General features: G+C 45.2%; 1 protein-coding gene across 1 annotated transcript in view; it reads right to left on the bottom strand.

The window, feature by feature from the left end:
* LRGUK (leucine-rich repeats and guanylate kinase domain containing) overlaps nt 1-16,635 on the bottom strand; it is a 104,852-nt gene extending 88,217 nt beyond the window's left edge. The window contains exons 1-5 of the mRNA XM_006756705.2: nt 16,338-16,635; nt 9,679-9,786; nt 7,054-7,135; nt 2,992-3,092; nt 1,256-1,337 (exon numbers count right to left, since the gene is read on the bottom strand). Of these exons, the coding sequence (XP_006756768.2) occupies nt 1,256-1,337; nt 2,992-3,092; nt 7,054-7,135; nt 9,679-9,786; nt 16,338-16,526 (562 nt within the window). The 5' untranslated portion in view covers nt 16,527-16,635. The remainder of the gene's footprint in view (nt 1-1,255; nt 1,338-2,991; nt 3,093-7,053; nt 7,136-9,678; nt 9,787-16,337) is intronic.
* Nucleotides 16,636-16,895: the final 260 nt, after the last annotated feature.

Genomic DNA, 16,895 nt, shown 5'->3' with positions numbered 1-16,895 from the left:
CCCTTTCATATGTAGGAATGAAAATACTAGGTCATAGGGAATTTGGATGTTCAACTTTACACGATAGTATAAAATTGTTTTTCCAAAGTGGTTGAACCAATTTCATACTCATAAGCAACCTAAAAAAGAGAACCTTTTGATCTACATGTTCCCCAACCCCTGGCGTTTTTTACAATTCTTAAATTTTTGTCCACTCATTGCTCATTTTCGCACAGAAGTGCTAGAGGGCGTGGCACTATGCTCAAAGCGTAATTTCATACTCATAAGCAACCTAAAAAAGAGATCCTTTTGATCTACGTTCCCCAACCCTTGGCGTTTTTTACATTTCTTAAATTTTGTGCACTCATTGCTCATTTTCGCACAAAAGTGCTAGAGGGCGTGGCACTATGCTCAAGCATGCCATCAAAGGTGAAGGAAGGTTTATCCTACAAAATGTGTCTTCAAGGAAGCATCCCTTCCATTCTCCCCACCTCTCGGCCTCATCGCAAGCATAATGTGTTCTAGCCGCTGCGACATCCTGACATCCTTGAACTAGGCGCCCAGGGGCAGTCCATTCACTCTCCACTCTGCCCTGAGAATCCTCAGGGGGCAGGCAGACACTTACTGAGAAGGGACGGGCTGCTCTGTGGTCACCCAGAGGACAGCAGCCTCTGGTGGGAAGAGGAGGCTCAAGCTCATTAAACTCACAGGTCCCCAGGGACCCCCTGCGTCTCCGGCTGGAGCATGAGCTTTAGTGAAGGCGCTCCACCTGCGTGGAGCCTGAGTCGTGCATGCACTAGACCTGTTCCTGAACTTGGTCGCAAATCAAAAGTTGTTCTTTTTTCATGAGAGCACATTTAAAATACACCAGAGAAGCTTGCTATTTAAAGGAAGCTTAGTAGGAATTCTTTTGTGAAAGAGTCACTAATTTTCCAGAGGGCCGTATCAGGATTTTCAGATACTGGATTTATATGAAATAGGGTGCAAGTTTAAGTAAATGTGAAAAGGAGTCAGTTAAAACAGAACTTCTTATCTGGTTCCTGCATTAAAAATAAGCCTCCATTAATCAGAACTTCACTTTTCAGGTAGAAAATGCTCTTGGCGAGCTTTGACTTGTAGCTTTAATCCTTTGTAAATAAAACATCTTTCACATTTTGTGATGATCAGTCCTTCATTATTTAGTAAACTGCTTATCTGGTACTGTTTCATGCCCTTAGGCACATGCTCATCAATGAATCTATTAACCAAATTTTCCCCTTTACTTAGCAAAGGATACTGTCCAGAATTAGTTTAGTGAGAGCCTGGTATGCCGACAAATCACCCATTTTAGAAATCTGGTTGCAGGAAAAATCCACCTTCTGAGGAGAAAAAGAAACAATATGTCATACTTTATTTTTCATTCAGCTTCACCACAGTAAGTAAATGCACAATCAGAATGTGTTTCTGGATGTGGGATTAGAATTCTTCACTGAAAACATGCTTATCCCTATTTCATCACTGTCTGTCCCCTTTAGAAACACCATCCTATGGGCAGAGCAGAATCCCACGACCCAAACCCTCAGCTCCTGCAGCTACTCTCTCCCTTTCAGCATTTGTTTTAAACTTTCCCGACCTTCTTCCAAAAGTGGGGTCTCTGGTTTGTTTTTGTTCATTTGTGGAATCTGAGAGAGGGTGGGTAAGGGTGTGAATGGGAGAAACCCCGAGGAAGTTCTTCCCAGGGCCGAGGCCACGCTGTTGCCCTGACTGACTTCCCCGGGGCTTAGGGCTGCACGGACAAGCCAGGGAGGGCCAAGGAAACAGCTCTGCCAGTACAGCTCCCAATAACCGGGAGACGTGGCCCCGTACCAAGCACAGGCAGGCCCCCCGTGTGGCCTATTTGGACAGAGCAATGTCACCCTGGCATCACTGTCATTCCAAAGGGAGAAAACCCCACTATTGATAAAGATAGCGTGATGTGAAACCACAAAAGGAAAATTAAGGGTATGAAGGATGTCAGATCTTGATCTCAGACCTGGGCAAACGCTGGCAGAATACTCTGGGTCTAGGTTCATTTGGTTTGTAAACAAAATAAAACAGGAGCTAATAAAAGGCAGCGGTTGATGTCCATTCCTAAAAATAACTTTAAAATTAAATATTTGGGTCCAAAAGAGGAACACTGGTCCCCAGCTCAGAGGCACTGGCTCCCAAATTTGTCAGCACATTCGAGCCCCAAAGTCCCGTCATTACCTGGGGCCACTTGGATCAGAATCTCTGGCAGCAGGACCCACACACTGAGGTTTAAAACTCCCAGGCGGCTGCAGTGTGCAGAAAGGTTTGGGAGCCAGTACTCCCCGGCCTCTCTGCCTAATGTGGCCCATGGACCGGCAGCAGTAACATCACCTGGAAGGTGTTGGAAATCACCCTTCCAGGTGTCCTCCCGGCCCCCGCCACCCCGGCCCCCTGGACCTCCAGGGAAGAATCTCATCTCCACAGGAACCAGGTGAGCTGTGGGCACACTGAAGGTGGAGACCCAGGGCCCGACAGCGCAGGCTGCTCTAGCAACCACTGCTCTCAGAGCGTTAATCTGCCCCAGACATGCAAAGGCAACTGCAGAGGTGAGGATCTGGGCCTGAAAAAACCACTTCCTTATAGAACTACTGGCTGGATCCAAAAGGAGGGCGAAATATGAGCCCCCAGGACATTTTTACAGCTTTTTCACAGTAAAGCTATTCTGCTGTCATAAAAGCATGCAACCACTCCCTTTACATGAGGGAGCGAGAGCAGAAGGAAGCTAGCACTTTGATGTGAACACTAGGTTTCAGCACAACTTCCTATAAACATGCTGCATTGACAAACCATCTCCCTTTTCCAAAATAAATGATGCATAAAGCCTCTCCCTCTTATTTCACTTCAAATCCTTACACTATTTACCCTCCCTCTTATCCTCTGAATGTCCTATTTTAGTGACATTTTCTTATTAGTGTATTTTGCAAACAAGTTAACATATGGAATTGGTGTATGAGTCAAGCCTACCTTGAGATTTTTGGGTGGCTTGAAATTGAAGAATGAGGTCAGTTTATTTTGAGAAGCATTAAGTTCTAGAAGATATGGCATACAGCTCACACAAGACAAATCTGAGAAAAAGAAATGCACAATAAGGTAAGCCAATAAAACAAAAATTGGACAAAGTCATTAAAAACATGTTACATAAGATATGGCATACAGCTCACACAAGACAAATCTGAGGAGAAAAAGAGATACACAATAAGGTGAGCCAATAAAATAAAAATTGGACAAAGTCGTTAAAAACAACATATTACATAAAAACATTTTTTAATTATACCAGATACAAGCACATCCAGATGAGTGAAATGAATAGGATGTGTGAAACATACACACACACACGTGTGCACACACACAGAACACTCTCCCTGAGCCAGTCACTGAACCTTCTCCCAGGGCCCCCCACGCCCTCTCCAACTTGTCCCAGGACAGCCACCTAACAATGAACAGGCCTCCTAGGGGTCCCGGCTCACTCTAACAGTCACATCTCCAGAAACTGCCAGCCAGGGAGGAACACACACACACACACACACACGTGTGCACACGCACAGAACACTCTCCCTGAGCCAGTCACTGACCTTCTCCCAGGGCCCCCCACACCCTCTCCAACTTGTCCCAGGACAGCCACCTAACAATGACCAGGCCTCCTGGGGGTCCCGGCTCACTCTAACAGTCACGTCTTCAGGAACTGCCAGCCAGGGAGGAGAGGACAAGAAGTTAAAGCCTGGATAATCCTCTTGATAACTGGTCCCTAACTAACCGAATTAGTTCCTTTCAGAAAGACTGAACATGCCACAATGAGAGAACTTTCTGTGCTACACTTTTTTTTTTTAATTTGGACTCAGTCCTAAATCTAATTCATTATTTGAAGCAATTTAAATGATTGCTATTATTTTACTTTGACTCTGGATTGGCTCAAATGTATGTGAGTTCTGCATTTTATCCCAAGCAAATATTCTGAGAGGACAAGAAGTTAAAGCCTGGATAATCCTCTCGATAATTGGCCCCTAAGTAACTGAATTAGTTCCTTTCAGAAAGACTGGACATGCCACAATGAGAGAACTTTCTGTGCTACGAACTTTGTTTTATTTGGACTCAATCCTAAATCTAATTCATTATTTGAAGCAATTTAAATGATTGCTATTATTTTACTTTGACTCTGGATTGGCTCAAATGAAGTGCATACCTCCAGCTTGGCCGTTGTGGCTCAGTGGTTGAGCATTGACCTATGAACCAGGAGGTCACAGTTCGATTCCCGGTCAGGGCACATGCCCAGATTTCAGGCTCGATCCCCAGTAGGGGGTGTGCAGGAGGCAGCTGATCAATGATTCTCTCCATCATTGATGCTTCTATCTCTCTCTCCCTCTCTGAAATCAATACAAATGTTTTTTAAAGAAAGAAACCAGCTCCAGAAGAACCCCGAGATAAGGACTTGCTGCCCCGTCTCTACCAGTAACTTGTTTTTCCACCTAAAAATGGCAGTGATAGCGTCTCCTCTCTTCTCATTCTAGATCACAGGGCCAGTCACAGCCGCTGAGGCCAGAAGCACTCTACCAACTGCTACTTCATTTCTCTGGCCTAAACCACCCCCTTCCTAGCCTGTCTGTTGAAATGAAATTGTTCTGGGAGGGGCACCCTCCGGAACATCAACCCTCTGGTGGGAATTAACGAGCGCATCAAGGAAGGCGTCTGTGAGAGACGCCTAAGGGGAAACTGCCATTGCTTTACAAGCTTGGCCTGCTTGTCCCTTCCGAGCTCAGCTCTGTGTCCGTCAGCAGTGGCCTCAACGCTTCATTTCCACCAGCCGCTCCGCCTCCTGCAGCTGACCTTTCTGTGGCCAGTAAGGGCTGTGCCACTGAGTTCTGTCTTGAAGCAGCAGCAGCAGCTACCACTTGGATGGCGATGAAGAGGTGGCAGGTACATTCCATACTGTGCAGACGGACAATGCTTTCCAGTCACTGACAGAGAAGTTCATGGTCTGGGTTGCTGGGTTTCTAACGCCTTCAAGCCAGTTAATCCCTTACTCGGTGTGGTGACCTCCACGACCACCAGATGGCAGGAGCACTTCGAGTCTACATCCCTGGTTCTCAAAGTGTGGTCCTGACCGGCTTCACCAGGGAACTAACTAGAAATGCAAATTCTCAGTTCCCACCCCAGATGTGAACCTGAAGCTCTGAGGGTGGGGCACAGCCACCTGTGTTTGATCAGCCTCACCTCCACGCCCCACCTTCACACCCCAGGTGATTCAGATGCAGACTGAGATTGGTCTGCTCCAATTCATCAGTAACACTGTCCTCACAAAAAGAAAAATCGACTGTACTTTACACATAGTAGGTTCTCAAACACAGGATGAGCAAATAAAACAGGCCTTAAAGATGAAAGGAGACTGGCCCCAGAGGAAAGCTTCATTGGCAAGTGTGGGCTCCTTGCTCAAGTGATGCCATGCCTCCTCCCCCTCCCCCAGCTCTAGCACCTGGAAGCCGCTGCTCTGCAATTCCTTACCCAGGAAACGAAACCAACCCGTGTGGGGTGCGGGGTGAGCACCTGGCAGTAACACTAAAAAAGTCTTTCTGATGCTATGGTATCTGAGATTTGCTTTGAAATAATCCTGGGAGCAGGGCAGGGAGGCATAGACGAAGCAAGATAGGCCACAGGCCCAGCCAATGTGGCTCAGTGGTCACGATTCAATTCCCTGTCAGGGCACCAGTTGTGGGGGGCGTGCAGGAGGCAGCCAATCAATGTTTCTCTCTCATCAGTGTTTCTATCTCTCTTTTCCTTTGCCTTCTTCTCTCTAAAATCAATATATAAAGTACCATATACTTAAAAAAAAGATAGGCCATGGCTGGAAATTGTTGAACCTGATTATTCATGACAATGGTCCCTCTACTTGTTCATGTTTGTACTTTTTCATAATAAAGTTTTATAAAACTGGGGGTGGGGGTTGTCTTTCAAAACAGTAGCATTTTAAGAAAAAATATGCTAGAATATTTCTTAGCCATTGAAATAAAAGTGGATTTTAATTATTGCAGTCATATAAGGTTAAAAAACAAACAAACCACTACTTAAAATGAGCCAGAGAAGACCTAATCAGCAACATTTAATTGTGACAGAAAGACAAACTAAAGAGAGTAGAATGATTATCAGTGAAGAAAGCAGGGTAGCCCTAGCCGGTTTGGCTCAGTGGATAGAGCGTCGGCCTGCGGATTGAAGGGTCCCAGATTCGATTCGGGTCGAGGGCATGTACCTTGGTTGTGGCGCACATCCCAAAGTAGGAGGTGTGCAGGAGGCAGCTGATCGATGTTTCTCTCTCATCGATGTTTCTAACTCTCTGTCCTTCCTCTCTGTAAAAAATCAATAAAATATATTTTTTTTAAAAAAAGAAAGCAGGGCAGAAATGAGGATTTGCTTCCTTCCTTCGAAGTCTGAGGAAAAGAAATTGTAGCTTCAAATAAGACCAGACAATTAGAAACAAGGATCAAGCTTTCAAGGAAATGTAACTAATTTCATGAAATGTGAATAAGGCGTCACAACAAATAGGTCATATAGATCTAATGTAGAAGTTGAGAGTTTAAGAATCAACTAAATATAGAGACAGCAAAAATAGAGGAAAAAATTAATTTGAGAATCTCTGTGCTCAAATAAGAACAGAAGTAGATGGCCAGTACTAAAATGTTGTTGCTGCGAGCACAAAATAAAGGAAAGAATCCATTAAAGAAAAAAAATAAAAGCGAATTCATCTACACTGAATAAGCTAAAAGAGAGAAGGAAAAGGGAATCGTGGGACATTCAGGAAGTGTTAGAGAATCATCCCTCTCTTAAAAGGAAAAAGCAAACCTTCCATCCGAGACCCTCACCCACAGCACATTCCCGCAGTCATCGGCCTCTGGTGCCTTTTTCCATGGAGAGCCTTGGGTCGATGTGAACACTGACCCACAGTAGCATTTGTATCAAGTTTTGCAGCATTAAACTGTATCACCTACTGCAAAGCTGAACTTCTGAAATGATTCAGTGACCCTAATGACGATGACATACCTCCAATTTTATTTACTGAGAGATCCAGCTTCTGTAGGTGGACATATCCGCAGAGGATGCTGATGTCAATCAAGTCAGAGCCCTGAGAAAATAAAAGGTAAAGGACTTTAGTTGCTTTCACAGTTAGTACTCAGCCTTCTCGCAACGTCTAGAAATAGTTGTCGAAAGAAATCCGGAGTTCCTTTCATAAAAGAGTAGAAGTGAGAGGGGGGAAATCTGAAGCCTCCTGCTAATAGGCTCCCAAGCCCCAGTGAAAAACGCATTCCTCTGAAGAAAATAATAGCGTAGAAAACTAGTGTTAGCAAGAACAAATACAACACGAAAAGGCAAATTAAGGCAGTGCCACGAAGGCCTTTTGAGCAGAGTTTTATAGTAAGAAACATGTACGAATAATAAAGCCACAGCCTTGATCTGGCTGAAGAAAAAGCGGATGCCTGGAATTTAAATGGCACATTAAAGAGAGTTTACACCCAACCAGGAGATCATTAACCACAACACCCACGTTCTCACAGGGATCCTTTTCTACTCTCCCTCAGCAACCTCCTCTGATCAGACAAACCTGTGGGATCCCCAGGGCAGAGGGCTCCCAATTTAGAGATGAGGAATGTGAGGGACAGAGAGGAGTGTAAATAGCCTCAAATCGCATAGCAAGTTGGTGGGGGAGAAGCAGATCCAAGTCTCCTGAGTCCTTCACTGGCATTCCCTCCATGACATCCCGCCTCTAGTGAACTGACAGGGGCCGGAGGGGTGTTCGGCCCCTTGGAACAGAGACTCATGTCGCTGGTTTGTGTTGTGACGTTGGAGTCAGAAAAAGCCAACCACTGATGTGTCATCATACGCAAGTTCTCAACTACAATAATAATGGTGTTCAATAGAGGCCACTAGAACGGTAAGCAATAACTACCTACTGAAACCCTACTGTGTAGAAGGCATTGTGCTCGCCATGATGAGAAATACAACAATGAAACAGAGCCATATTGTGTCCTTAAGTATGGCTCTGGTAGAAGAGAACCTACATACACAAGTAATAACAGAAAGTAAAAAATAATGTGTAACATACCTACTGGTAAGATATTGGGGGAAGGGGGGGCGGGAATCACTAAACCAGGCAACCCTAAGACAATGTATTCAGTAAAGACAGGTTATGAAGGCAAAGTAATTCAACACATAATATCTCACATGTGAGGAGGTCAGTGGCAAAGCAAGTTAAGCCTCAGTCCATCTGGCTGAAATAAGATTTAAAGAATTGCTTTTTTTGGTAGATCGATTTAAGGCATAGCGCTGCGTACCTAAGTGGAATATTGATCGCAAGGGACTTGTGTGGGATGTATTGGCTGCTGGAATCATTCACCATCCCAGTGCCTACACAGTGCAGTTCACACAGGGTGCCCCCTGTATGTGATTGCCCGGCCAGCTGAGTCACCATTAAATGGTATAAAGTGAAAACAGGAAAAGATGAGAGCCTTCATATGCTGTTCTCACAGGACATGCCATGGAGCCAGCGTGGGTGAAAAGAACTTATCGTTTCTCAGTTTACTACTTCAAAACCAAGACAGAACAGCATTACGATGAATTTATACACTTGGGCCAAATTTTGGTGCCATAGCAAAATTTCAGTGTGCGTTTTCAACTACGTATCTGCATCTACTCAAGGAATACTAATGCTTTACAATACAAGGAAGTACAAAGATGTACTGTTTGCCTAGGACTGTAGAAAAACAAGGGAAAGAAACTGGAGTCCTCCACGGATTCTGCTCATCTGAGAAAACCCAGCCCAGATTCTGTGCTGCACTGTGACTAGCATTGAAATCTTGAAAATTGACGAATAACAATACACTTGTTCATTAATAATAGGTATCTTTAGGAAAGTGAGAGACTGCTCACAGCTACTTATTTCTTAACATACCAGGGGGGAAAGTCAATACCAAAACCCTTTGTTCCCATGGATTCAGATATAAATTATAGTCCTGATCAGAGAGAAAATTCTTAAAGAGTTTTTGATTAGTTTTATAGAATCAAATTCAACCTTCTGGAAAGAAGGCATTGATTGCTATGAAATAGACTACTTAAGCTGAAAGACATAGGCTCCAAAGGGAATGAAACAAAGGAATTTGAGAAGCTGATTGTGGAACTGGCCAGGATTCTTTGATGTCTAACATTTACATAAATAACTTTTATCACCAATCTCCACCAAATGCGACTGAGACGTGGGGCCACCACAAAAGCTATGGGTATCGGGGAAAAAATGGAAATAGTCCAACCCAGTGGTTCTCAACCTTCCTAATGCTGCGACTCTTCAATACAGTTCCTCATGTTGTGGTGACCCCCAACCATAACATTATTTTTGCTGCTACTTCATAACTATAATCTTGCTACTGTTATGAATCGTCATGTAAATATCTGATATGCAGGATGTATTTTCATTGTTACAAATTGAACATATTAAAGCATAGTAATTAATCACAAAAACAATATGTAATTATATATGTGTTTTCCGATGGTCTTAGGCGACCCCTGTGAAAGGGTCATTTTGACCCCCAAAGGGGTCTCGACCCACAGGTTGAGAACCGCTGGTCCAACCGGTGTCAAGATGCAGCCAGGCAATGGCGATGTTGTCACACTCACCGATAAAGATAGGTTGAGGAAGACCTGCTCAGTTCCGGAACCGGAGCGCCCCAACTGGTAGAGTGCCTCAGCCACTGCCTCCTCTCTCAGGACCCCATCAAACTCACCCTGCAAAAAAAAAAAAAAAAAAAAAAAAAAATATCGGGCGAGGTGGACAAAGAGGACTTCCATTACAAAGAAACAAGCCATTCGTCTAATCTGGCACTTATTCAGTATGTGACATATCTAGGAGCCGAGCACTCCAAGATTTACCAGTATCCCCCCCCCAAAAAATAAAAATTCTGTGTGGAAGACACAGATTACAGTTGTTTACACCAATATCTATCAAGTCATTGTTTTCACGGCTGCTTAATTTTCAGGTGGTCACTGGCATTAGGTACGCCCAGTGGAATGAGCACCACAGGCACACCAATATTAGTGGTGACAGTTACATTGATGGAGCACCGGACCGTGCCAAGAGCTCTCGATGGATCAACTCATTTAATCCTCTTGCACCCCCAGGCAGGTACTCTTAGCTCCATTTCACAGATGAAGAAGGCTTACGGAGGTTAATTTGCCCAAAACTGCATAGCTAGTTTGTGACAGAGACAAAACACGAACCCACATCTTTCCAACCCCAGGGCCATTCTCACTGGTACACCTGGAAGGCCGGTTACATCAAATTAAGGCCATGACTTTGCTAAATCTGGTATTCTTGCTGGAGAAAACAGGTATTCTGTCAGCTTCCTATTGGCTAATTTTCCTGGATTCATACAGTTTGCCAGATTTATTAAAAGGGTAGTAATCATTTCCAAAAAGGGGTCTGTAGACATCCAGGGGCCAGTGGTGGCCCAACATGCTCTTTCCTCAGTAGTGACAGAAAGAAGAGATAACAGGTGGTTAGTGCAGCCTTCAACTCTGTAATGACCTGCACATTATCACTAGCATCAGCACGAGGACACAACATACAGAAATCACATCAGTCAGAACCAAATAACTAAGCATAACTGGCATACAGACTGTGACGGCAAAATGTCTTTCCAGGTTTTCCACGTTAATCCTGGTACTGAGGACATTAAGTACGTCGGCTGGTGCTACTGTAAGGATTTTCTTCCTCCCAAATTTGCACTAACCCAGGGAAGCAAGTATCGCTCACACAGAGATAGCCCACAGGCTCCAGGGCTGGGCAGGCTTGGTTAAACCCTGGATCTGCCATTGTGGATATATGACTTTAGGCAGATAAAGGTTTTCTCTCAGCCTCACAGTCTTCATCTATAAATAAGAAACATTATTACTTTCTCTTAATGTTTTGGGGAGAATGAAAAAATAGTCTACCTAAATCTCTTAACACAATGGCTAGAATATAGCAAGTGTTTCCAATAAATGACAGTTGTTACTACTAATCGATGCAGTCAGAAATCCCACATCGGAATGTTTCCTTCATCCATGCCAATCAGCCTGTGCACAGAGGGGAAAGGCATTTATTTTTCCAAATAAAGTTCCAATTTCTTATAAAAGGCCTGGGAAGGGATCAAGGTGGGCGTGTTACCTTCCTTCCAAAACTTTCCACGTAAACCTCTGAAGTTTACCTGACCCAGCCCCTCCACTTCCTGGCTAAGAGAGATGTTGTAACTCCTCCTTACAGCAGGTGAATGTCTGTAGCCACTGATACGGAGACCCGCCATACTGTCAGCATTGTCCCAGGTCCGCCAGGCAAGACGCCCCAGCAACGCCCTCACACCTCCTGTGAGGCTCCTGCCATTGGTCAGGGGCACGCCTTTGCCTTCTGGTCTTTGGTCACTTTCAGTCCTTTTATGCCCCGTCTCTCTCTTGGGCGGCATCAGAGTCCCCAAGGAGGGCCATTCAACACGCCTTGGACTCTGAGCACATGCACACACACACATTTCTTTGCTTTCTCAACTTCAGACACCTTAAAATTGATCTCTTCCCAACTTCAGGCACTCACTCCCAGGGCCATGCCGGGGCCTGGTCACCAGCCTAAACTGCTCCACCCTAGAGACCTCAAACCCGGTATTCCATTACTCCCTGATCCTACAGGTGCCTACCTTCAACCTTTCCAGCACCCACTGGACTGGTTCTTGGTTCACAACAGGATCTCCAGTCCGTTCGTCCTTCCCTTCTCAGGGTCCACCTGCCCCTCCCGACTGTGCTTCTCTCCCTACTGGGTCTCCCATGAGCAGTTTCAATGTCTGTACTCCCAACTCTGACTCCTGGCCCCCTGCTTGCAATTGCCACATACATACCCACACCTGGAGCAAGTTCACAATTGAGCACTGTGCAGGGATTGTGTCATGCTCATCACATGCCGGACAAGGACACAGCAATTTCAGGACTTGGATAAATATGACACTAGAGGTAAACGGCGCCTCTTTTTGTCAGGTCTAGTGGGGAGCAGGAGAGTAGCAAAGGCTTCCTTGGGGAGAGAGCAATTAAGTTGAGACCCAAAGTTGTGAGTTGTTCTGGAAAAGGGGAAGAAGGGGCAGAAAAGAGGGCCAAGGATAGTGTAGGCAGAAAGGGAAGCATGGACATGTCTATGGCAAGGGCGTGCACGGCCCATTGGGGAAACTACAGAGAGTTCCACAGCTGAAGCATAAGGTGGGGAGGGGGCAGTTCAGTGCCTGGTACAAACGGAGGTTGAAGCATTAATGACCCCACTCTCCCCTTGAGCTGCTGAGAGGGCTGGGAAAGGCCCCACCACCATGCACTCTGGTGCCGCTCTACAGCCAACTTGTGGCTGGGCCTCAGGGCTGTTAGCGTCTCCCACTCTGTATCAGCTGCCTTTCAGCTCCCCACCTTGACTGTGCAGAGTCCACCCTCTCCTCAAGCTGTCCAGTGCCGCCACTCCTTCGGCAAAGTAGAAACAACCAGACAAGAGCCCCCTCAATGTCCTGCACCTGCCCTAATGCTGCTCGCTTGGGTCTCAGGTAAGCCTGCTCCTTCTCCACATTCAGGGTCCCACTCTGTTTCCTCAGGGACTTGGCCTGGGGACCATCCACTTTGCCCTCTTTTGCCTGCGATTTCACCCAGTCACTCTCCACTGTCCCTCTCCAGCTATCCAAGTTGTGAGTCTCTTCTGTCCTAAGAGGGCTCCCTTCAGTCCTGCTTATGGTCTGCTATCGGGAGCTACATTTTTATCCTTCAGCTCCTCTTCCTCCCTCCAATTCGCTCTTCAGCTCCTTACGGTTAGGCTCCGCCTTCACCACATCACAAAAGCACATGGGCCTCAGGGAGGCACAGCTAAGAAGCACTTTTTAGGCCTCTTCCCACTTAACATAATGGCAGCAACAATGTTCCCGTTCCTCAATTCTCTTCCTTGCCTTGGGGGAGAGAGAGAGAAAGAAACATCAATGATGAGAAAGAATCATTGATCAGCTGCCTCCTGCATGCCCCCTACTGGGGATCAAGCCCACAACCCTGACCTCCTGGTTCATGGGCGGATGCTCAACCACTGAGCCTCACTGGCCGGGCACACACAGCTCTTCTTTCCAGTTTCCTTCCCTAAACCCTCCTCATCTGCCGGCTACTTAAATACCTGTACCCCAGGGCTCTATGCTTGGCCGTCCTCTCCTCTTCCTTCCTGGCTGATCACACAGACTCCAATGCAGATGATTCCTGGTCTTCTACTCCGAGTCTGTGGTTAATGGCCTTAAGATCCCCACCCCCATCCCAGACCATGCCGTAGACCTAGCAGGCATCCTAGGCTTATTATGTTCAATCAGTAACTTTCCCATCTCAAAAACGTTACACGTTTTCATCTTTACCTTCCTTTCCATTTCCACTTCCACTGCCTGAATGCAGCCTCTGGTCTCTCCTCCATAGATATTACTGGAGTCTTCTCACCGACCTCCCTGCTTCTAAACGAATCCCACTCCGCGATCAGAGCTCTCCACAACCTGGCCAGCACCCCAGCCGCCTGTTCTGCTCTCACCTACCATCCATCAATAGGAAAAGCTGCCATCCGCCTGCCCACACACCACCTCTCCACCCAGACAAGGGTCTACTTTCCTTAAAGTCTTCCATGATCCCCACAACCCAGCTGTCATCTGTACACAGCAGAGTACATAATGCTTCACATAATGCATAGGTATGATTTACTCACGTTCTTATCTCACTTTGAGAGGGACCCTGTATGTCCTCAATCATGTTCTCACCATCTTCTATCATTACTGTTGCTATTAGTATTACATCTAAAATTTTTGAGAGCCTACTCTGTATCAGACACTATATTAAGGACTTCAACATAATTTCTCATTAAATTTGAGGTTCATAACAATCCAGGAGTAGGCATTGTTACCTACAGTAGTCACTGGAAAAGAGTGGTTTTCATGCATCAGACACATATAATGGGCCCAGACTCTTCTTTTGCCCCTTATAGTCAAAGAGCGCTTCCTACATAGCAATCACTCCATTAATGTTTGTTCAATGAAGTCTACATTAATTAAATCACATAATGGGCTGTAGTTAGCACACAAAAACATGCAAGTTATTATCTGTATTAGTAACAGTGTAAGTAATATAGGATACTAAGTATTTTACATGTGGAATCTCATTTAATTCTCCCAATTCTCCTTTGAAGTAGGTTTTATTATAATTCACATATTCCAGATGAGAGAGAGAGAGGTAAAGTAACTTGCTCAAAATCTCACAGCTAACAAAAGGCTTCACAGGAACCGACGACAGTATTCTGAACAGCTGGTCTGCACCATCTCTGTCAAGTCCATGAGGGCTTCAGGGGTTTGAAGCTAATTGCACTACAGGCACTCAGTAATCATTGTGACCACCGTGGCATTACAAATCTTAACTAGGCTAAGACATGGAAGATAAATCACTAAACATAAAAGTTCAAATAAGTCCTTTTAAGCTTGACAGTTCAGTATATTAAAACTTATGAGATACTATAAAATGCTAACATATAATGTGAAAACACAAAGTAAATATTAATATTTAGAATGCGAATGGATTAATAAACTTTTCCCACATACATCCAATAAGCCAAAAAGGAATAACTAGTTCAAGTCATCCCCTTCTCTGGTTTGTTAATGGCATACTGAAGACGGATTAACAATGGTACTAATGAGCCTCAGAGCTTAAGAGCATGTGTTAATTAGGATAATAAAGTGAACTGGTGGCTCATTTGTGAATTCCTCTGGGGTGAAAGCTGGTGGAAACCATACAAACATCTCAAAATTGTAAAAACACTGTAACCATTTTGCAATAGTCACTGTTAAAGGTTGCAAAGTAAATAAAAAGATGAACAAATAAGGCATAATTTCCTATAATCTATTTTAAGCAAAACTAATGTGTAACTAGCCCCTGTAAAAGGAGGTAGAAGAACAGGAAAGACAAAATGGAGGTGGAAAAAAATGAGCCAAATGTTGAGAGTGACCAAAAGGACATTACAAAGGAAGGGAACCCAAGTGGGGTGAAGTGTAAGTGGTTAGTGGTAGCATCAGAGTAACAGAAGACAATGCAAGTTACTGAGGGGAAAATAAGAAGAGATACGACTAATGAGGAAAAGAGTTTGGGAAACAGAACGGGCATGCAAAGAGAAGCATGTTTGGCTTCAAGGAGGAAAGGTGACGGGAAAGGTGCGAAGAGGGGAAGACAGAATATCACAGAATGGGGACATTGGAATCATTCTATTTCTCTGCATCATACCAGTATCTACCCTACTTCTGAAAAGAATTTGAGGCAATTTATACTACAAAGGAAAAGAGGAGAGAAAAACCTACCTCAAGAAAAACGATTGAAAGTAAGAAAAATATTGATTTGATTTTCCTGGCAGCAGGACAAAGAGGAGAACATAACAGTTCATTGAAAAGAATTCCAGTCAATTTGTATTTTTTTAAGAAAACAAATAACATATTAGAAGCCAAGAGAAGGAGGTGATGTGATGAGAAGTAGAAAGGGACAGAAGACAAGTAATGGGCTAAGAAGGAAGCAGGATGGTAAGTGTAAGAAAGGAGTGGCTTTGAGCGGTGTTTAGAATAGGTATCTATTCATGTGAATTTGTATAATGTACAAGGCAAAGCCACCACCCCAGGCAATGTCAATGGGAATGTTGGGAACCATCTCTACATCCTAAAACACTCCCAAAGTGAGCTGTGTGTGTGTGTGTTGCTTGATAATGTGTCAGATACACCTGGCGAAGTAATATATTAAACTTGTAAGTCACGTAGTGTTTGAGGAAGCACTTCTCAAATTATTTCAAAAAAGTAAGTAAATAAATAAATCCCTAGTAGGGCAAAGACGACGAAGGGACTAGAAGTGGGGGAGAGCATTGGAGTGCTTCAAATTCCCGGGGAAAGGCCTTGTGCAGGGGATGTCAAGGACGAACTCTACCTATTCACAAGCTTGTCAAGGTATAATTTTAACAGAGTTGAAGCCTAAAGTCCCATATAAATAGCAATTTTTCATAACGACGCTGCATAACTTGACTCTTAAAGAAACCAAGTGTGCCAATGAAACTAAAGGAGAAACTGGGAAATATTTCCATAAGGAGTGGGTGAGAAAACCGGGTAACTGAAACGGGAAGAAGACAGGGGAAGCCTCGAAGTGGTCAGGACTAACGAGGGGCGCGTGGGGAGCTGCCGCAGAAGCAGCAGGTCCCACGGCTGGAGGAAGGAGAGAGGTGGTGAGCGGTGGGGGGGAAGGCACACCTCCAAATTCAGCAGCTCAGACTCTGAGGACGCCTCGGAATCCATTCGCTCCTCGTTCACGCCCACGCCCTCGCCCTCGGCCTCGGATTCCTCCAGGTCTGGGTCCGACTCCGGATAGCGGTGAATGATGTGCTGGAGCAGGAAGGAGGAGGAGGAGGCTTTGTAAGAATTCACCAGCCTCTGCGCCATGGGAAATGAAGACCAGCGTTTTTTTTCTGGGCGAAACACTGCCGGCTGGGCTCCACCTCTAGAACCGCTGGAGCCTTCCGGGAGAGAGGTAGCTTTCCTTCTCTGGGGATGTCCCCCGGAGGTCGCCATCTTGTTTACCTGGGTTGCCTAAGAGACTGACACTGGGGTAGGGGCACCGCAAGGGATTCTGGGGGCTGTAGTCTTCCCCCATCCAGAGTCCCAGCGTTTAGTCAGCGCCGCAGGTGGCATGCGCTTTTCTTTTGGTCTGCCCGGTGGTCTGCTTCTTCTCTTCTTTCTCCCCCTCTGCCCCCCCTCCCTTTAGTGCATTCAGTCTCTGGCTTTGTTTCTTTTTGTTTGTCTTTCTCGTTG

This window comes from Myotis davidii, unplaced genomic scaffold (genome assembly GCF_000327345.1).
Source record: "Myotis davidii unplaced genomic scaffold, ASM32734v1 scaffold214, whole genome shotgun sequence".
In the NCBI taxonomy this organism is placed as follows: Eukaryota; Metazoa; Chordata; class Mammalia; order Chiroptera; family Vespertilionidae; genus Myotis; species Myotis davidii.
This window is presented reverse-complemented; position numbering and strand designations above follow the sequence as displayed.